The 22,814-nt window shown below is 33.2% G+C and overlaps 1 protein-coding gene across 3 annotated transcripts; it reads left to right on the forward strand.

Moving 5' to 3' along the window:
• Positions 1 to 11,522: 11,522 nt before the first annotated feature.
• Positions 11,523 to 18,210, forward strand: LOC129301954 (TMV resistance protein N-like). Of its 3 annotated transcripts, XM_054940586.1 has the most exons (7): positions 11,523 to 11,605; positions 11,765 to 12,309; positions 12,827 to 13,928; positions 14,027 to 14,311; positions 15,840 to 16,589; positions 17,451 to 17,498; positions 17,590 to 18,210. In XM_054940586.1, exons 2-7 carry the CDS (start codon positions 11,804 to 11,806, stop codon positions 18,175 to 18,177), a joined length of 3,279 nt encoding a protein of 1,092 aa, XP_054796561.1. In that variant the 5' UTR covers positions 11,523 to 11,605; positions 11,765 to 11,803; the 3' UTR covers positions 18,178 to 18,210. The 3 variants fall into 3 exon arrangements, with proteins under 3 accessions (XP_054796561.1, XP_054796560.1, XP_054796562.1); XM_054940585.1 differs by lacking the exon at positions 11,523 to 11,605 and having other exon boundaries at positions 11,747 to 12,309; XM_054940587.1 differs by lacking the exon at positions 11,523 to 11,605 and having other exon boundaries at positions 11,747 to 12,309; positions 17,574 to 17,786.
• The last annotated feature ends 4,604 nt before the right edge of the window (positions 18,211 to 22,814 follow it).

Raw genomic sequence — 22,814 nt, forward strand, 5'->3', positions numbered from 1 at the left:
GATATTTTATTCTCTCTCTCAACTTTCTTCTTCGACCGAATGAGCTGTTGCTCTGCGTCTCTGTCATTCTCTGCCTCCTCCCTCTTCCTCTTCATCTTGTCGCTATCATTGGTGAGCTCAAGGGCTTTGCCTGTTGCCGTTGAGTCTCCTCCTTTCCCATTTCTCTTTTTGATCTGTTATCGGTGCTCGAGTGAGAAAGGAACTAAAATTCTTGATCTCTTTCGCCTTCTCCTTCCTTTGCCGATGTGGTTATAAGTTGGAAAGCCATTTACCACCACTGGAGATCCAATACATGATTTCTCCTACTCCCCTATTTCACGACGTTCTCTGATCTCTGTTCAGCTAGCCATTGTGCATGCATGAGGATCTCTTTCTTCCTCTTCCTTATTCAAGCATCAGTGTATCCTATTAGTTTTCATTATTAATGATCAAAGGAAGTTTGGAAGGAGAGGAAATTCATTAATGTGGTAAGAAGAGGACTTTATACTTTTAAAAAAAACTTTAGGTAAGTGAATAATATCCCAACTGATTTTTCAATAAAGATTTTCTCTATAAAATAGTATATTTTTATGCAAATTATTTTAATAACAATGATGTGGTTATTGAATAGTTTGTTTATTAAACCTATTTATTTTGTGAAATTACTTTTATCAGTTTTGAAATTTTAGTTAATAAATAAATATAAGTTTTCACTTTAATTATGAGATTTCATTCTATTGAATATTAGATTGTTACAGAAAATGATTCATGCGAGTTCGACTTTGAAAATGAAAATTTATTTATTACTGATAATTTTCTCACATGTTTGAAATTGAATTTGAAAGGGACTTATTATAGAACATTGGTTGCTAGCAACAGTTCCATTAGCCTTTGGCACACTATGGTTATGACTAGCTAGTTTGATTTGTGTAAGCATCGCATTCACGTCTTTTGTTCGTGGGTTTAATACCCGTGTTGATTTCGTGGCTTTGAGCCACGTTTAGCTAGCATTACCTTCGTGGACTATGTGTCTATATTTGTTTCGTAGCTCAAACTATATTTGGTTACTTATTCTCGTGGACTATGTGTTCACATTTATTTTCGTGGCACAAGTCGCATTTGGTTATTTATCCTCGTGAACTGTGTGTCTATGTTTATTACTTGTTCTGATAAGTCCCCATAATTATGGGTTTTTAATTATTTGATGGATCTATTTTTCATTGATTTTGATTAATGGCATATTTATAATTATTTAATGCAATTATTTGCTATATTGAAATTGCATGATAATGATGTTTGATATGATATTTTAATAAATCAAGAATTTATTTAAAGCTACATAAAGTTCTTTATGACAAATTTTATTAAATATTTTTTTGTGAAATTGTTATTTCTAGCACATATAATCATGTTAAACTTTCTTTTTATACATACTTAATTATTTATTGTTGGAATGCTATTGACCAAAAATTTATTTTGGTCTCAGATTTATTATCTGATGCTGATCTTATTACTGACCTTTGAGAGGCATACAATTGTTCTGGGTGGAATTTTGTTTGGTACTATCTCCCTTTGATGTAAATATTTGATTTCATGTATTTTATTTTGGAAGTAAGGTTAGATACTCCACATAGCCTATAACTAAGATTCTATTTTGATATATGTTATTTACTTGCTGGAAGGAGTTGAGCTCCTAATTGATACTATATTTTGTGTAAGATAAAATGTTGTAGAACTTTTTGGAAGATTCTATTTATTAGGGAGGTTTTGGCACAGAAACCGAATGAAAAGAGAAAACTTTGATTTTTATTTCAAGTCTAAACTGCCTCTTACAACAAAGCTAGTCCTATTTATAGTGTTAGGACTCTGAACAAAACAGGCAAGCAGCTAAGACATTACAAATGTAAATGTTAAACGTTTTATTGGCTTAATGAAGGTGTAATGGACACATTTTGCTTCATTTTTGTAACTCTCATGTATTAGTTTTTTTTTATCCGTTTCAGTCCATTTCATCCTCCCCGAGTTCAGTAGAAATCGCCCTCGAGTCAAATTCGACATCATGATTAATGTAAGGAGATAGATCAGCAATATTAAAGGTGGCAGATATACTATAAGAACGAGGTAATTCCACCTTATAAGCATTGTTGTTGATCTTTTGCACTATCTTGAATGGACCATCAGCTCTTGGGGACAACTTGGTGTTTGGTTGTTTAGGAAATTGTTCCTTTTGTAGATGTATCCAAACCAAGTCTCTTAGTTTGCTGTCTTCAATACTTGTCACATTGAGCCTTGTATCTCAAATTCTGCTTTTGGATTCGCTCGCGGACTTGCTCATGCAAATTCTTAATTTCCTTAGCCCTTTGGTTAGCATCAGAGTTATAGTGTTGCTTATCAAGTGAAGGGATCAAATCTGGTAGACTAAGGGGACGAGTGCCATAAACAACTTCAAATGGATACTTCCCAGTTACTTGGTTGATAGAGTTATTGTAAGCAAATTCAACTTGAGCAAGAATGAGATCCCACTGCTTCAAATTCTTCCCCACAAAACTACGAAGAAGATTACCAAGAATCCTATTTATAGCTTCAGTTTGACCGTCTATTTAGGGGTGACTAGCATTGCTAAACTAAAGCTTAGTTCCTATCTTCTTCTATAACGTCTGCTAAAAGTGGCTAAGAAACTTCACATCATGGTCAGAAGTGATAGTTTTAGGAATTCCATGTAGACGCACAATCTTTTTAAAGTACAAGTTTGATACTTGAACAGCATCGTTGGTCTTCTAGCATGGAATGAAATGGGCCATTTTTGAGAAACGATCCACAACTACCATGACATAATCTTTTTGCCTTTGAGTCCGTGGTAAACCCAAAACAAAAACCATAGTTATATCTTCCCAAGGTGCTTTTGGAATTGGCAAAGGCATGTATAGTCTGGTACTCTGACCCTTGGATTTAGCTAAGTGATAAATTTTGTATCTCTGTATATGCCTATTGACATCCCATTCAAGTTAAGGCTAGTAAAAGTTCTCCTTCACCAGTTCAACTGTTTTATCCCATCTAAAACATCCAGCTAATCCACCGTCATGTGCTTCCCAAATTATGGCTTCTCTCAAGAAACCCTGTGGAATACAGAAGGTTTTGCCTCAAAATAAAAACCAATCGTGTTTATAGAATTAGTGGAAAGGTTGATTTACAATTGCTTCCCATACTCCTCAAAAATTAGGATCATCCTGATACAACTCTTTGACAAGTTCAAATCCAATAACTTTAGTTTGTAGTGTTGTAAGTAGCACATGGCGAAGACTAAGGGCATCAGCTACAGAGTTCAGAGTTCCACCCTTATGTTTGATAAGGAATGGATAAGATTATAATATTTCATTCTAACAGGCATGTCTGCGATTAATCTTCTGCTAGGAATTCAAATACTTGAGAGCCTCATGATCATAAAAAAGTATGAACTCTTTATTTAGGAGATAATGACTCCAATGTTGGAGAGCTCGAACAATGGCATAGAATTCCTTGTCATAGGTAGGATATCTAAGCCTGGCATCATTGAGCTTCTTACTAAAAAAGGTAATGGGATGGCCCTCTTGGCTTAAGACAGCACCAACGCCAGTGTTAGAAGCATCATAGCTAACTTCAAACACTTGGTCAAAGTTAGGAAGAGCTAGGACTGGAGCTTTAGTCAACTTTTTCTTAAGCTCCTCAAAGCTTTTTTGAGCTTGCTTTATCCACTGAAACTTCTCTCCTTTGGTACAATCTGTAAGTGGTGCAACAATTGAGCTAAAATTATGGATGAACCTCCTGTAGAAAGAAGCTAATCCATGGAAGTTTTGAACCTCCTGGAATAATTTTGGAATTGGCCAGCTGTCAATGGCTGTAACTTTGCTTAGATTAATGCAAACACCCTTTGCAGTAATGATGTAACCCAAGAACACAACTTCGCTAGTGAGGAAGGTGTACTTCTTGAGATTTTCATAAAGTTTCTGTTCACACAAGGCTTGCAAAACTTGCCACAAGTTATCTAAATGCTCCTCTTGATTCTTACTGTAAATAAGAATATCGTCAAAGTACACAATAATAAATTTGCCAATGAAGGGTCTCAATACCTAATTCATCAGGCACATAAATGTGCTAAGGGCATTTATTAACCCAAAAGGCATCACATTCCACTCATATAAGCCATCTCTAGTCTTAAAAGCAGTCTTCCACTCATCTCTTAGTCGAATTCTAATTTGATGGTACCCACTACGAAGGTCAATTTTGGAGAAAGTAGTGGCACCATGCAACTAGTCTAGCATATCATTAAGCTGAGGTATCGAAAATTAATACTTAATAGTGATCTTGTTGATGGCTCAGCAGTCAATACACATTCTCCAACTCCCATCCTTTTAGGTATTAGAAGAACAGGTACAGCACAAGGGTTAATACTTTCTCAAACTAACCCTTTCTTCAACAACTCTTCAACTTACCGTTGGACTTTGACATGTTCCTGGGGACTCATCCTGTAAGTAGGCTTGTTAGGAATGATTGTTCCTGGAATAAAGTCAATGGCGTGCTGTATGTCTCGCATGGGAGGCAACCCTGGTTGTATCTAATCAGATATTACATCTAGAAATTCTGACAATAGCGAAATGACTCCTGGTAGATTAGTCGACTCGTTGTTCACCTCAAGCACCAGAATAAAGCTCATCATTTAGGCTTCAGATTTTAACATCTTGAATTCCTCCTTAGTCATCAAAGACACTGATAGCTTAGAGGTACTAGATTCCCTTGAAGATTGGCTAATCTCGTTGGGTGGTAGAGGCGCTAGTGTGAACTTGACACCATCTTTCGTAAAAGAATAGGTGTTTGCTCGCCCGTTGTGCATAGCATGTTAGTCATATAGCTATGGCCTCCCCAAGAGAAGGTGGCATGCATCCATGGGAATAACATCACATAAAACTTTATCACAATATCGATTCTTAATGGAAAATGTCATAAGGCATTGTTTAGAAACTTTTACCTCATTCCCTTTGTTGAGCCAGTGAAACTTGTAAGGTTGCGGATGATCTTGTGTTGGCAACTTCAATTTCTCTACCATGTAGTCAGATACTACATTTTCACAGCTTTTACTATCAATAATGACATTACAAACTTTTCCTTGGGCCGTGCAACAAGTGTGAAAAATGTTGCGTCGTAGCCAAGGTTCTTCTTTGACTACTGTTGTATGCAGATTTCATCTAAGCACCAATGCTTCTCTCTGATCAGCAGGTGTGACCTCCTCATCATATACAGGATCAGTGCCGTAGAACTCAGCGTCCTCCTCGTCTTCTTCAAGTGCTTCATACCCTGGTCCTTCCCTAATAATGATAACCCTTCGAGTAGGATAGTCCATAGTAATGTGGCCAAATCCTTAGCATTTAAGGCATTTGATTGCTTTAGAGCCAGATTCCTTGGCAGCATTGGATGGTGGTTTGTGCCATAGCGGTAGATTGCGGCTTGCTTGAGGAGTTGGTTTGTTGAAATTTTGCCTTACGACCTTTTGGATAACCCCTAGAGGATGAAGGCTGGAAAGTGGATCTCTTAGGCGTTTACTTCTCAACACGTATGGCTAGACGGATGATATCATCTAAGGTCCAATATTGCTGAAGCTAGACTGGACGACTGATATCCGTGTTTAAGCTTGCAAGGTACCAGGCTATTGTTTGCTCCTCCTTCTCTTAAATGTCACACTTCATCATGAGTTGTTCAAACTCTCTAGTATATTCTTTTACAGATAAAGATCTCTGTCATAGATTTTGCAACTAGATAAAATTATCCTGGTGGTAATGATCTGGCAAAAATTTCTTGGTGAGCTGGTGTTTCATTTTCTCTCAGGTCTCAATCTTGCACTTTCCCTCACATTCCTACTTCTGTCTGAGGTTTTCCCACCAAATAGAAGCATGTTTCTTGAGTTTGAGGGCGATAATTTTGACTTTTTGCACATCTGAAATTTCCTTGTATTCAAATACTTGTTCAATAGTTTGCAGCCAATTTACAAACTCATCTAGCTGAAGTCTTCCCTTGAATTTAAGAATGTCTACCTTGATGTCATTAGGGTGGAATTGTTGTTGTTGTGGACAATGACGGTTATTAGTGGATGACAAACTACTGCTTCCCGAATCTCCCTCTAAGTTTTCTCTGTTATTATTTAATAGAGTTCACTACAATTCCACAGTGGCTTCCAACTCTCATATCCTACATCTCATCTCTTCTATCTTAACCTCATATACATGCCTGCATTTTGGAGGCATTTTGGATAGGTGTCAAGGCTAGAGATATTGGAAAGACTGGAGTGTAGATGGAAACGTTGAAAGGATATAGCGATAGAATGGGATTTTTGGAAAGTATAGGGCAAAATGGAAATTTTGGACAGTCCAGGGGTTCTACCATGTGCAATATAAAGTATCCCAACACTAGTGCATTAATGCTAGAGCTAAATGCAATACAAAGTATCCTAACAAAATGAAAGACTCAAGCACAAATGGTTATGAACAAAGAGTACATTCATCTTCTAGGATGTTCATCCATGCCTAATGATGACCTTTTTGGGTTACAACTGTGGATAGTTATGGACATAGACCCAAAATTCTCCCTTAAATACACTTTTAGCCCCAAATCTTGCCCTACCTTACACCTAGTCCATTCCTATTGTTTACTACTTCTAATTATCCATGGTTAATATGATTTAATTCAATAATTAAAATTTCAAATGTTACAATAGTACATGCATTTGTTCTCTTGGTTTCAAGATGTGTTTAGTTAGTATTATACTTATGGATTGTGTGTTTAGATTTGCTTTTGTGGCATAAGCCGCGTTCAATTATTTACTCTTATATTCTGTATATCCACATTTGTTACCTATTTTGTTAAGTTCTAAAAATTTTGACTTTTTAATCAACTTGTGTATTTAAAATTTCAATAGTTTCAATTAGTAATTTATTACTTCTATTCACATATGAATAATTTGTTTCCTCAAGTATGATAGAATAAAATAATTTTAGTTCACTCTCACTTCATGGTTATGATTATGATTTCTAGATTAACTGAGTTTATTGTATTAAATTATCCTTCTTTCAATTATTTTACATAATTGCTTGAATTTATCATTTTTACTCTTTTAAATTTTATTATTGGAGATGTTATTCATTGGATATTATTTTGATCTCAAATTCATTAGCTAACGCTGAACCTTTTACCAATCACTGAAGGGCTTGCAATTGTGCTAGGTGGTTATTTATTTTGAAAATGCCTTTCCTTTCAAAGTAAATTCTAAAATATATGCATTACGCCTTTTTTTTTTTTGAAAAAGCATTGTTTAGAGACCTCATCATTGACTATAGTTAGAGTCCTGACGTTTTATTAAGTTGTCTGTTTGTTATTGAGGAATGGAGCTCCTTATTTTGGCTGTATTTTTGTAAAAATTTCTGTTATAGATATTTTGAGAAGTCTTATTTATAGAGAAAGTATTTTTAACATTTTTACAAAAGTTTGATATTTTGATTTATGTGAAAGTAAAATGAGGTATATATAATTATGATAATAGTGTGTCCAATGTATAAATTTCGGATTTTCTTAATTGACGCATTAGGGGTATGTACTTGTACATATATCTTATGTTGATCTCACCTAATTTTTTTTTGGTGCACAACACATATAGTAAATACTTAATATGTGTGTGTATAAAAAAAACTTATATACTTAACTTCATATATATGCTTAAGGTGCTTGCTTTAAATTAATAAATCAAGACATGTAAATTCTTTATATATTATTTATTCTATAATAAACTATTGTTATTAATAAATATTTGAAAAGGAGGTTATTTCAATGAAAAATTTCAAATTAAAGTAAACATAAAATGACTCATCTGTACACAACAAGGTAATTAAGGGTGAAAGTAGTAAGTAATAGAAAATCGGGCCTTTTTCTCTTTATATGAATTCTGAAAACTTTGTTCTATATAAATTAATATAAAATTATTTCATGTTACACCTTAAGTGGCCAATGCATATTTTGCGTGATCGATATTTCCTTGAGAAGCAACAATGATTTAGAGATGGTAGAGACAAAAGCGGAGTCCAACCCTATTGAATTAAGGTAGTGTTTGGATTGTTAGTGTCATGTTTTAAAAATTGAACATGATCGACACGAGATATATGCACAAACATATGTCTTTTAAACCTTTATCAAGAAAACTTTAATATAATATTTTAATTCATTTGAAATAAAATAGAAAATTATTATAACATTTTCGGGTAAACAAACCATTTCTAAACTTTGTGTAAAAATAAAATAAAATAAAATCCATCAAAATCTCCCCTTAAAAAAAATAGGGCTTTCTAAAGTCTCTATAATAACCATATACAACCCAAATTAGGAATTCAGAGCTCTGCTCCTCCACAACAGATAGACAAATAGCTAATATATCAAAAATCTTATCTATAATTAACATGAAGCACCTAATCATAATTTTAAAGTATAGCACATAATTAAACATTTATAACAAAAGAAAGGTATCTTCAAAAAATTTCCTCATCAATCCAACAATGAGCCCCTCAGAGATTAACAGGAGGTAGATCACCAACTATGCTATCTGAGAGCAAAATGTTTTCAGTGAAATAATAAACAATTGAACATGAATAAAAGAAAAGTTTGAAGCATTTATGTATGTTGGAGACAACAATTTTCATAAAAATTTAGTAAATTTTAAAATAAAATAGATCTAAACAATTTTAAATAAAATTTTAAACCATTAAACTTTTAGGTCAAATATTGTTATCCTGTGATTTCAAGAAAGCAATTAAACAAAATAAATAATTATACATAAGTTACTAAATGAAAACCAATGAGATGGAAAATTACCAAATAATCTAATTTATGATTATAGGGATTTATCAGAATAATTAACAAATGTGAACATACAGCTCAGGACGATAAATAATTAAATGCGGCTTATGCCACAAAAATAAACGTAGACACACAGTCCACAAGGGTAAGTAACCAAACGCAGCAAGAGCTAAAAAACAAACATGGACACACAGTCCACGAGGGTAATGCTAACCAAACGTGGCTTAAAACCATGAAATCAAATGCAAATACAAGACTTACGAATAACAAACGTGAATATGATGCTTACGAAATATAAACTAGCTAGTCATTATTATAGCACGCCAAGGGCTAACGAAACTGCCATTAGCAACCAGTGTTTTGTATAAAGTTCCTTTCAAATCAAATTGCAAATATACAAGAAAATCATCAGTAATAAATGAAGTTTTCATTTTCAAGGTCGCACTTGCATGAATCATTCTCTGTATCAATCCAATATTTGATAAAATAAAATCTCCTAATCAAAGTCCAAACTTGTTTTAATTGATTAAATAACATTTCAAATCTAATAAAGCTAAGTTCTCAATAAAGTAATTTTAATAAATAAATATCCAATAATCACATTATTTCTATTAAAATGATTTGGAGAAAAACGTAATATTTTAGTAAATGAAATTTTGATTGAAAAAAAAATCAATTGAGACGCTATCCACTTACCTATGCTTAAGACAATAATTTATTTTTTCTAAAGTACACTTCTCTCAATTCCTCCTTAACTACTTTATTACTTAGACAAGAAGGATAAACTTATCTAGTGATGACTCTACTCCTTACATCTCCAATAGATATAAACTTATCTAGCGATGACTCTACTCCGTACATCTCCAATAGATATTCATTTCTTCCACAATCTTCTCTATTTCCGAGCGTTCTAGTATTCCACCAACATAGAATTTAAATAAACAGTACCTTTTTTTACATAAGCACTCTCTTCCCAACATCTAACTTAAAGCCATAACTTTCATTTTACACATTTAAAGGTTTGAATAAATACAATAAGCCACATTATCTTTATAACCAAATTTCTATACAATGTCAAACTCAATTCACAAGATAATAGCATCCAAACAAATTTTTTTTTTGTCTTCTAAGAAATTTGATGAAATTTCAAGAAATAAAAAATTAATAAAAACTCTCCTAACCTAACACAAATTTTATTGAATATTTTATGGACATTAAATATTAAGCTAATACTAACCTTTTCCTCCTCAATTTCAACTTTTCTAAAACCTTAGAACATAAATAGTCCAATCATTCTTAATTAAAACTCAAATCCACACTATCATCTCATTTTTTTGTTTATCACTATAAATTTTAACGAAAAGCAAGTTTCCCCCTCATAAACAAGTATATATATAGTCACAAACAGCAGCAACGGGGGAAAACAATTTTTGCGACTTCAATCATCAATGAGAGGATTGGTCCAGTGACGCCGGACAATGCACTTATGGTCCCCGGCGAGTGATAGGAGGAAGAAGCCGAAGAGAAGAGAGGATTGGGGGGTCTCGATTTTTTTTTTTCTCCCCCTAGAATTCTCTGGTTCTGCCGACAGGAAATATATCCAGGAAGGGAAAGAAATAATAATAATAATAATAATAATAATAATAATAATAATAAAGTTAAGGGTATAATTGTAATTTTAATTCAGACCAAACTAGAATGAAAAAAAATAGCTCTAAGTGCTGATCGAACGCGGTGCCATAGGTAGGCGATAAGCATGGCTCCCATATGCCATTAATTTTCTATTGCCTCAATTCTATATAATTTTTTTTAAATATTATCAAAATCTGTTATCTTTAATTTTAATATTTAATTATTTTTTAAGGCCATCGCAGTTAGCATTGAGTGGAGTTTTGACTTCTGACGATGCACATGAAAATTTAAAATAATAAAAATTTAAAAAAATTTAAAATTATGATAAAATTTGGATAATAAACTTTTAAGTATCCAAATAGAGAATCAATTTGATCTAAATCTAAATTTAAATTTAAATTTACATGTTTTCAAATATAACATAAAGAAATTGTGCATTATTGGTTCCATCCCCGTGATGCCTCACTTTTTATTTTTTTTATTTAAAATACCTACACAAACATTTGTGCATTCATTTCAATTCATCCCATTTGTTACTCTTCCATTTTCTTCTTGTCTTTTCCTTTTGTATGGATGCTAAGACTGTTGTTCACCTGCTTTAAATAATTAATTTCATTTTACAATCCTCACATTTCATATCGAAGGGTATGTTTAGACTATGATATTTTAGCAACTTCACAGATGTAGTTAATATAAAATTTGCTTGATTAATTGGTAGTGGAGGCAAAAAGTCCAGCTTTCACTCCACACACATACTTGCACATGTTTTTAATTTCCTCACTTTTGATTTTAGTCCATTGACTTTAGATCATGCAGCACTGAGCTGGAGAGAAAGTGGTGTGGTCTTGTCATCACAGGATAAGATTCTCATTGAGTTGAGTAATTACTTTTTAGACAAAAAAAATATTTTTTCCAAGCTGGTAAAAATTCGGTTGTTTTGGCCATAATTTTAAATTATCTAGACACGTCATTGATCTGGATTTAATTTTATCTTAATAAAAAGTAGAATAGAGTACAGGCAAAAGTGGACTCAAGGGAAGTGTAGATTTTCCCTCTATTCCTTATATCTCTCTCCAGCGAAGGCGTAGTTCATTGACTCTAGATCAAACCATTGAGCAAAGAGAAAGTATGGTCTCTGCAACAATAATAATCTTTTTCATTTTATATTGTATTATTGATATATTTTTTCCTCCAGTATATTATATCCACTAGTTTTGATTTCTTATCAAATTATTTTTTTCTTTTCCCTTCAAAACTAGTGATATGATCGATTATGTTATTGCAGATTCCGATTCAGACACAACCAAGAAATCAAAACACTGCAATGGCGTATAGGGTCAAAGGAGAATCATTTTCAACCTCTTCTAATTCAACTCCAAAATGGAAACATGATGTTTTTTTGAGTTTTGCAGGAAAAGATACTCGCTTGAATTTTACAGATCACTTGTATTCTGCTTTTAGTCAACGTGGCATACGAGCTTTTAAGGATGATAAAGGAATAGAGAGAGGAGAAGTCATATCACAACAATTATTTCAAGCAATTGAAGACTCTCTCGTTGCTGTTGTTGTTTTCTCTCAAAATTATGCAAATGCTGCATGGTGTTTGGATGAACTTCAAAAGATCATTGACTGCAGAAATAAATTGGGTCAACAAGTTTTCCCTATTTTTTATGGTGTAGATCCGTCCGATGTACGGCATTTAAGAAAAAGTTTTGCATTAGCTTTAGCTAAACATGAAGAGAGATTTAAAGGAAGCAAAGACAAACTGCAGAAATGGAAAAATGCTTTGTTGGAGATTAGCAATTTGTCAGGTTGGGACACGAGTGGTCGGTAAGTTTTCTTTCATATTATGGTTTAATCATTTTTTGTTACGTTAATATGGTTTAAACTCAAAAAAGATAATCCATGATTTGTAAATCTTATGTGTGTGTGAGAGAGTGAGAGGAACCTTATATAATCCAAACTATTCATGAAAATTATGAATTTATATTGGATATTTTGATTTAAATGGATATGCATCGATAGATCAAACAGTCTAGGATGATTCCCTGATTTTCGCCTTGATTATAGTATTCTCTGAAGTGTCCCTTGGCTTGTTTCCTAACTCAGTCTAAAAAAAGAAAGAAAGAAAGAAAGAAAGAAATAAAGAAAGAAAAGATTGCTTAACAAAAAATTTCTCTATTAAATCATGTTGTTCTGTTTAACTATTTCTTGTAAAATAGTTAAATAGAAACAAACAGTGTGATAAAATAGAAGTTATCCAAGACGGCTGTAAAAGGCCTTTTTTTCCCCTGCACTATAGCCATTTATAATTCATTTCTTGCTCATTTATTCTTTGTACTTTTAGGCCTGAAACACAAGTTATCCAAGACGTTGTTGAAGCAATATGGAACAAACTATGTTCTAAATTGCCATCTTATGATGATTATAATTTAGTTGGAATGGTCTCAAGGATAGTTGAAATAAATTCACTTTTGAAGATAGGGTTGGGCGAGGTTCTTTTTGTAGGCATATGGGGCATGGGCGGTATAGGTAAAACAACTCTTGCTAGAGTTGTTTATGAAAACATCTCTGACCAATTTGAAATATGTTGCTTTCTTGCTGATATTAGGGAAACTTCTGAAAGAAAAGGCAAAGTTTATTTACAAAGAGAGCTTCTTTCACATGTAAGTAATATTAAAATTAAGAATGAGTTCGAAGGAAAGAAGGAAATAAGAAAATACTTTTGGAATAAAATGGTTCTCCTTGTTCTTGATGATATAAATCATGTGAGTCAATTGGGTAATTTGGCTGCTATTCCAGAGTGGTTTGGTGAGGGTAGTAGAGTAATTATAACAACAAGAGATAAGCATTTGTTGACTTCACATGGAGTTCATGGAATATATGAGATTGAACCCATGAAAGAAGATGAATCTCTCAAGATCTTTTCAAAGGAAGCATTCAAAAAAGATCATCCTGAAGAGGGCTATGTGGAATTGTCTAAATCTGTGGTTGAATATGCTGGTGGTCTTCCTTTGGCGCTACAGGTTTTAGGTTCTTTTCTTCACGGAAGAAGTGTACTTGAGTGGGAAGATGCTTTAGACAGATTGAAACAAATTTCAGATAAGGATGTTTTTCAGATTCTTAAAATTAGCTATGATGGATTAAATGATGAAGAGAAGGCATTATTCTTGGATATTGCATGCTTTTTCAAGGGATGGGAGAAAGATGAAGTAATCCAAATTTTGAAAAATACTGGTCTTCATTCGTCAATTGGAATAAGTATCCTCATTGAAAAAGCTTTGCTAGTTGAACACCATACTGATTTTGGAACATGCCGTTTAGAGATGCATGATTTATTTCAAGAAATGGGCAGGAATATAGTTTATCAAGAATCTCCTAGCATTGCTTGCAGACGCAGTAGACTGTGGAAGATCGAGGACATTGATGAAGTATTGGAAAACACTATTGTAAGTGTTTCTTTATTTGATTAAATCTTGTCTTCATGTGTCTTACTTCCTTATCATTTTCATGTTATTTTCATGGGAATCCACAATATTGTTGTCAGGGAACTGAAGCAATACAAAGCATTGTGTTAGATTCCTCACAACGGGATGATCCTGAAGTCTATTGGGAACCTCATGCTTTTTCGAAGTTGTTTAATCTCAGATTACTCGTCATTCGAAGAAGATTGGAACTTCCCAATGGTCTCAAATGCCTCTCTAGTGCATTAAGAGTTATTCAATGGCAATTTTGCCCTCTAGAAGCTCTTCCGCTCGGGACACCATTGAATAAACTAGTTGATATTGAAATGCAACAAAGTAATATAAAGCAACTTTGGTACGGCGTACAGGTAAATAACTCCATTATCCGTCATTGTTTATCACATACATGCACAGCCATATTATGTTAGTCCGTATGAATTAGGCCAGGTAAGAAGTCCAAATGATTGCCCATGTGTTCCTCAGCTAGAAGGGGCCATTAGAAAGAGGGACGGATGCAGAGCTTAGTAGTTTGGGGGCCAAATTAAAAAAAAAAAAAGAAGAATGAAGGAGCCAAGATCTATTTTAGACTATTTTACAAAAAAAAAAAAAAGAATACATAATTTTTACCAAAAGTCATATGATGTATGGTAGTCAAGAACCCCTCCTTGCCCCCTGATCCATCACTGGTTAGAAGGAGCTAGGGAATATGTAAGAGGACGCGGAAGTTAGGTGATATGGATGAAATTAGCATAGCATAACAGGGACAAAGTTGGTTGTTAAGGGGTATGTAATGATTCAGAAATCTTCCTGCTTATTGACTCTTCTTCTGTCCTTTCCTTGCCTTTTCTTTTCTGCATTTCCCTTTCTGTGCTTGCTGCTGTCATATTTCTTTTTGGTCATTTCAGAATATGTATAGCTCTTTTACGTACCTTTCTTTTTTTTTTTATCAACCTTTGATTTATTTTAATATGTGAACGTTGGGCTTAATTTTGCGTAAACATGTTTCTTCGAAACTGTCTTGTGTTTGTTTGAGTATTCTATTCGGTGTTTTCATTGAGAGAAAATATGCTTATGTAAAATTAAGCCCAACATTCATATACTGGAATACTCCCTCTTTTGGTTTGTCTAAAAGCTCAAAGTGATCCACTTTATAAGACTGATGAAATTATTTTGTTTCAAATTAAAATCTCTAAATTATCCTTATAAAGTAAGACTGATAAAGAGAAAAAATAATATCATATGATTTATTTACTTTTAGCTTTTTACTTGAAGTTATGTTTGGAATATTATTTACTTTTATTTCTTGTACTTTTATTATATTGATATTAATAAAAATCGATAAAAATGACTTATAAATAAGATCATGAGAATAGATAAAAGACCTATGCTCTAAATTAACATAAAAGAAATATGACAGTAATTAGTATGGAAAGGGAAATATAGAAAAGAAAATGCAGAGAAAGGACACAAGGAAAATTAATCAGGAGAAAGATTTCTTAATCACTGTACACCCCTCAATAACTAAATTTGTCCTTATTACAGTGTGTCAATCTTCATCCATATCACGTAACTTTCACATCCTGTTATGTCTTCTCTGGCTCCTTCTGCCTGAGGCACATGGCTATCATTTGGACTCCTTACTCGGCCCAATTCATTTGGACTAACAACATATTATTGGTGAGTATGTTACATTAAGAGGACATTGTTTTCTGGGACTAATTTTCCCGTGTGTTGTCTGTTTAGATTATGAAAAACTTGAAGTTCATTGATATGAGCTTTTCCCAAAAATTGACTGAAACTCCAGAATTCTCAGGAGTTCCGAATTTAGAAAATTTAATTTTTAAAGAGTTCTCATCACTTCTTGTTGTTCACCATTCCCTTGGAGGGTTAAAAAAGCTTGTCAGCGTGAATTTGTGTGGATGCACAAGTCTTAAAGTCATTCCAAGAAAATTGGAAACGAATTCATTGGAGAAGTTACTCCTTAGGCGTTGTTCTGAAGTTTCAATGCTCCCAGAGTTTGGGGAAGGCATGAAAACATTATCATTGCTTGACGTGAGTTATACTGCTGTAAGGGGACTTCCTCAGTCATTTGGATTTTTGACCGGTCTTAGAGATTTGAAAATGAGAAATTGTGAACATCTTGTTTTGCGCTTGTCTGTCTTCCACCATTTGAAGAATCTAAAAACGGTTGACATGTGTGGTTGCTTAAAACTTTCCAAGGGGCCAAAAAGACTGAATGAAATCGTAGCCTCGGAAAAACACGACATGAGTGAAAATTTCAGAACAGACATGACTCTGTTCAGTGCTATAGTAAGCAATCAAGTCTTCAGCTTTAATCCATCGGCAATAACAGAGTTAGACTTAAGCGCTTGTGGCCTCAGTGATGGATCAATTGTTGAACATTTCAGTGGTCTCTCGTCATTACTTGTGTTAAATCTTGGAGGGAATGATTTTGTTATTCTACCTGATGGTTGGATCTGTAGTTCTATTCGACTACGCTTTCTTTTTCTGAGTGCCTGCAGGAGGCTTAAGTCACTGCCCAAGCTTCCACCACAGTTAATTCGATTAGACGCAGTGGGCTGTAATTCAATGGAACCTTTATCAGAAAGACAATTATGGAATATGGTTTCATCGCTTCACCATGAGGTATGTTTGTCTACCTAAGGTCTTTCCACTGATTTATGATCCGTTTGAGAAGGTCTAGTATCATAAATTTTTTTGGTAGTGCAATATCTTTTTTCGATATTTGAAAGCAGTTTAATTTATCCTATTAATGTTTTTAAAAAATAGATTTGACTGCTAGTTAAGCTGGAAAATTATTAAAAAAAACTTCAAAAATTATATTAAAGGACTCTATAAAAAAATAATATAAATTAAGTCACTTAAATTATAAATAAATATCAAGAGACTAATATTATTTTTTATTCATATAAAATACCAAAATAACATTTTCACTAGCCACTTTGACAACTACCAGGTGATTATGGGATTATTGTTGCAGGAAATATAATTAGTAAAAAATTAGTAAATATTAAATTGTTAATTTTTTAATAAGATATTATTAAATAGTTATATTAATTTTTAATTAATTACTAGTGTTGTTGCCAACAATGATGATCTGATAATTACCTGGTGGCTTGTCAAAGTGGTCAATCATAATGGTATTTGGGTCTTTTATATGTTACGAAAAAACATTTATTTATAATTTAGGAAATTTAATTGATATTAATTTTTTTATAAAATACTTATTTGTAATTTGTTGGTTATTTTTTAAATAATTTTTAAGTCCTTTTCAATAATTTTGAATTAACTAACTTTCAAAGTTAATTTTCATAATAATATAGGCAACATTGCATCATTTTTAATTGTTAAAAGGTAACGTTGAACCACTGAATAAATTAAAATACTAGATCACATTTGTTGGGAATAATTGTTGAGCAAAAATGTTCTAAACCCCTCACTATACATATATGCACCCATATAACACATACTATTTGCTTGTTTTAGTATCGCCATCAAGTTAAATATGAGAACACACTGCTCAAGCACATTGAGGTATGTCAGTCCTCTTCGGTGTATTTCTACATGACATGTTCCTTTTCTGATCTGGCCAAGTATGGTTCATAACAGGTTAATGTTGCTGCAGGTAGCAGAATATTTTCCCCAGAGAGATTTTTTCGCAATTATTCGGGGATCTGAGATACCATCATGGTTCCCAAATAACGATTATGTTGCTTCAGATTTGTATAGATCTAAATGTGAGTTAGTGATGAACATTCCTCAGCATGTTCGTGCAAGTGAATGGTCCGGACTTGCGGTTTGCATCAAGTTACAAATCATGCCGTGTGTATTTGATAGTTTTCACATTTCATGGAGTAGTAAAGCTCCTGAAGATGATCATTACGTTAGGAAAAAGTGGGCCCATGAAATTCGCGTTGTCGAAAAGGAGGGTCCTCACATCTGCATAATGGTGCTGCATTTGAACGAGAAAACATGTTGGCAACATCTAAGAGGTCATGATAATTGCCTTCATATCAAATTTACCTTTCATTCTCCATCTCGTGAGATGCTCAAGATAGGAGGTTGTGGATGGCGTGTGATGTGTAAAGAAGACTTGGAAGAGTGGAGACACAATAATTATTGGAACAAATCAAGTACTCAAGAAGAGATTGATGATTCTGAGGTCCGCCTTCCTCACACTGCTTTGGACAGAACAATAAAAATTTTTCAATAAAAAAGAGAGAAATGGGTAATCTTCACTCATGTATGCTATTGTCTTGCTTATTTAGACTTGTTCACTCAGTTAATGTCACGTCCCAAAAATAGAGAGTGACTAGCATGAGAGTGAATTACTTCACACATTCTTGCATGCCTCAAAATGAAAATTCATTCTGCTTTTTAAAATAAATAATCAAAATATATGAAAATTCTAACATTTCTAATATTAATTGTCATAGTAAAATTTTAACTTTTTTGTAAAACTTTCGACAGAACTTTCCTTATAAATAAGATTTCTCAAAAATTCTACAATACAAATTTTTTACGGATTATGGTATCAATTAGGAGCATAACTCCTTCTAGTTAGCAAACAGTATATAAACCAAAATAAAGTCTAACAACAATTTAAGTAGAGCAATTGACATTTCCTCGACATTTAAAATACAATCTCTCAAAATATTTACATAAAAAGGTAATAATATCAAGCAAAATTTTCACTCAATATAGTTGTATTGCCCTTAAGATGTAGGTAGTAAGATTAGTGTCAGCTAATGAATCTGATACTAAAATAAATTTTTTTAATGAAGAGCATTCCCAAAATAGAATTTTAAAGAATTAAAATAATAAACTTAGATAATAATGCAAACCAATTGAAAAGATGATAAATTAACATAATAACTTCATAAGTCTATAAATCATGATCATAATTATAAAAGGAGAGTGAATTGGAAGCTATTTATTCTATTATACTTAGAGAAAACAATTTACTCATGTATAAATCAAAATTTAAAATTGTGAGAACTTAATAGAACAGACGACAAACGTGGACACATAGTTTACGAGGGTAAATAACTAAACGCAGCTTATGCCACGAAAACAAATGTGAACACATAATCCATGAAGGTAAGTAGCCAAATGAGGCTTAAAGCCATGAAAATCAAGCACAGGTATAAAGCCCGTGAATAACAAACATGAGAACAAAGCTCACGAGACAAACTAGCTAGTTATTAACCACAGTGCGCTATGAGCTAACGAAACTGCCGTTAGTAGCAGTATTTTGTTTAGAGTCCTCTTAAAAATCATTTTTCTAACATGCGAGAGAAAATAATTACTTTTGAAATATAGTTTACATTTTCAATACCCAACTCACATGAATCATTTCAAATTCCAATATCTTATTGAAAATAAGATTTTACAAATAATGTACAAGCTTGCATTAATTAAATAACTAAGAATTTATAGAGTTTAATAAACAAAAATAATTTCATAAATATTTGAATTATAATTCTTGAGTAAATAAATGCATATATCATCATCTAATTATCCATCATCAATATTCCATAATTTCCAAAACTAATGTAATTCATAAGAGTAAAATATTTGAATAAAAATTTAAAAATAAATAAAGGGAATGCTATTCACTTACATGTCAAAGCTCTAAATTTATGTCTTCAATTTCTGCACGAATTCTCTTCTTCCAAACACACTATAATAAAGTTTTAATAGATTTTCAATCTTTAACATAATTTCAAATTAATCATTATCATCTAAAATTCAAAACCAAATTTATGATTTAAAGTTAGTCCAATCATTATCATTCATTCTTATGACTTTCTCCATAAAGCTTTAGCCATGTCATTCTATTTTCTTCTTGCAAGCTTTTCAACAAGCAAGTCATAGGTGTCAATATTTAAGTTATATATTTAAGCTATTATCTTCCAATCTTTCTTTAATAACTTCTTTAACATAAATCAATCCAAATAAGATTTATTTGGCTCCAAAATTATAACCCATATACGTACATGTATATATATATATATATTATAATCAAGCTTTAAAATAGGTTTCTAACTCAAATTTGAGTCTTCTCCCTCCTACAATAGCACAGCAACAACAGCAACAGAGGGCATAAATTTTGCAACTTCAATAAACCAATCACATACGTACGGACTAAGAGAAAATTGAAATGTGGATATCCCTCACCTTATCAACGCCAATAATCGAGAGAAAAAGAGGAGATATTGGAGTTTATGGGTAAACAGGGGAGAGGAAAAATAGCACTGTCACCACGCACATCAAAGGAAAGAAGACTGATTCCACAGCACCAACACAAGCTCATAGTAACAGTTCCCTAGTTCCGATGCTTTATGACTTCTCAGCCTAGAACAACACGGACAATGCAGGAGACAGAGAGAGCAACAAAAACAGGAGCACGGAGCAATGAGGAAGATGATGAAGCTCACGGATGAACTAGGGAGGGAACGACTCACGAGCCAAACCTTCCAACTCCAGTGACTCAACTCCTCGCACACCAACGACGCAAACTTGACAGGAAAGATAATGGTGGAAGGCTTGAGTGAATCTACACCAAAGAAATGGAGGAAGAGGAACAGCAGTGAACTTGTGGTGGGCTTGAGACCTACGCCAGCGATGACGTGATGATGGAGAAAAATGGCGGACGGCAGCATAGACAGAAGAGACTAGAGATCAGATCACACACTCTCTCTCTAAGGTTTCTGGAGAAGTCGACGCTGGAGGAGAACACTGAGCCAAGAAGATTTTTAGTTCTCTCCCTCTCCTCTGTAAACCGACTCAGTTTGTTGGAGGAGTATACATGTACTCTGTCTTAAACATATTTTATTGTATTTATTATTGTTCTAAGGGCAAAAATGGTAATTTTCTATAGGCTGAAGGCCTGAAGCAAAACAAATAACACTTCTTCTTTGTGCTCCAGAAATGATTGGAACTTGGTACCTATTGAATCAGAGGTTACATAATTGCCCCTAAGCTGACTCTTCTTCTTGTTAAACATGTTCCCAAAATTAATATAATTACTATTAAAAGCAAAGTTATATAGTAATTAATTTTAATTAATTAATTATTTTTATTTTTATTTTTATTTTTGGGCTATTACATTCTCCCCTCTTAAGAAATTCAGTCCTCTGAATTTTAAATTCGTGCTTACCTCAATCTTTAAACAAGTATGGATATTTAGCTTGCACGCTTTTGATTTCCCATGTAGCTTCTTCTTGAGAATGGTTATGCCACAACACTTTTACCAAAGCAATTTCTTTTGACTGCAACTTCTTAACTTGTCGATCCAAAATAGCCACAAGAACTTCCTTGTAAGATGAGTCAGGGTCTATTTGAATTCCCTGTGTTTCTATCACATGAGAAGGATCATATAAATATTTCTGTGGCATTGATACATGAAATACTAGATGAGTACTTGATAATTCATGTGATAATACCAAACGATAAGCAACTGCACCAAAGATCTCAAATGGATCTATATACCTTGGGCTTAGTTTACCTTTCTACCCAAATCTCATAACTCCTTTCATAGGAGACACCTTAAGAAATACCTTATCCTCAACCATAAATTCTAATTCTTGATGTTATTGACATGTGATTTTTGTCGACTTTAAGCTGTTATTAATCTTTCTCTAATTATTTTCACTTTCTCAATAGCATCTTGTACTAGATCTGGTCCCAAAAAGCTTAATATCGCAACATTAAATCATCTGATAGGAGATCTATATTGCCTGCCATAAAATGCTTCATATGGAGCTATTTGTATATTAGATTGATAACCGTTGTTATAAGAAAACTCCACCAAGTCTAAATAGTGATCTCGACTGCCACCAAAATCTAAAATGCAAGATCTTAGCATATCTTCAAATATTTGAATGGTTCTCTCAAACTGGTCATCTGTTTGCGAATGAAAAGTAGTATAAGATCTAGTCGAGTGCCCAAAGCTTCTTGAAAAGACCTCTAGAATTGGGAAGTAAATTGAAGGCCTCTATTAGAAATTATAGATACTAGGATCCCATGCAGCCACACAATTTCACCAATATACAATTTAGCATATTTATAGTCATCTTCAATAGAAAGGAGTGAGCTGATTTAATCAAGTTATCAATAATAACACAAATAAAATCATATCCTTTCACCATACGAGGCAATTTGGTAACAAAATCCATTATGATATTGTCTCACTTCTACTCTAATATCTTTAATCATTGATGCAATCCAGCTAGCTTTTTATGTTCTTCCTTAACTTGCTAGCACGTCAAATAGCATGAAACAAAGTCTGCCACATCCTTTTTCATGCCACCCACCAATACAATTGTTTCAAATCCTGGTATATTTTTGTTGCTCTTGGATGAATGGTATATGCAGAATGATGAGCCTCTTCTAAGATAAGTAACTTTAAGTTTTCCTCTTATGTCATGCAAATTCTACCATTGCATCTTAATATTCCTTCCTGATCAATTTCAAGCTTAGTGCTATTTCCTGCTATGACTGCTTCCTTTAACTTGCATAACCTTGGATTTGAAGATTGAGCACTTTTAATCTGATCCATTAGAGAAGAACGAGCTTGTATATAAGCCAAAAATGCTCCCTTATCAATAAGTTCAAGCTTCACTCCACTTTGCTCAAGCTTATAAATTTCTTGCACTAAAGGCCTTCTTGCCAAAGTTATATGTGCCAAACTTCCTATAGATTTCCTACTTAAAGCATTTGCCACAACATTTGCCTTGTCAGGATGGTAAAGAATTGTACAATCATAATCTTTAAGCAACTCCATCCATCTTTTTCGTCTAAGATTAAAACCTTTTTGCTTAAAAATGTACTTAAGATCCTTATGAT

Source organism: Prosopis cineraria, unplaced genomic scaffold (genome assembly GCF_029017545.1).
Source record: "Prosopis cineraria cultivar Desert tree isolate PC_DT_omini unplaced genomic scaffold, ASM2901754v1 PC2, whole genome shotgun sequence".
Lineage (NCBI taxonomy): Eukaryota > Viridiplantae > Streptophyta > Magnoliopsida > Fabales > Fabaceae > Prosopis > Prosopis cineraria.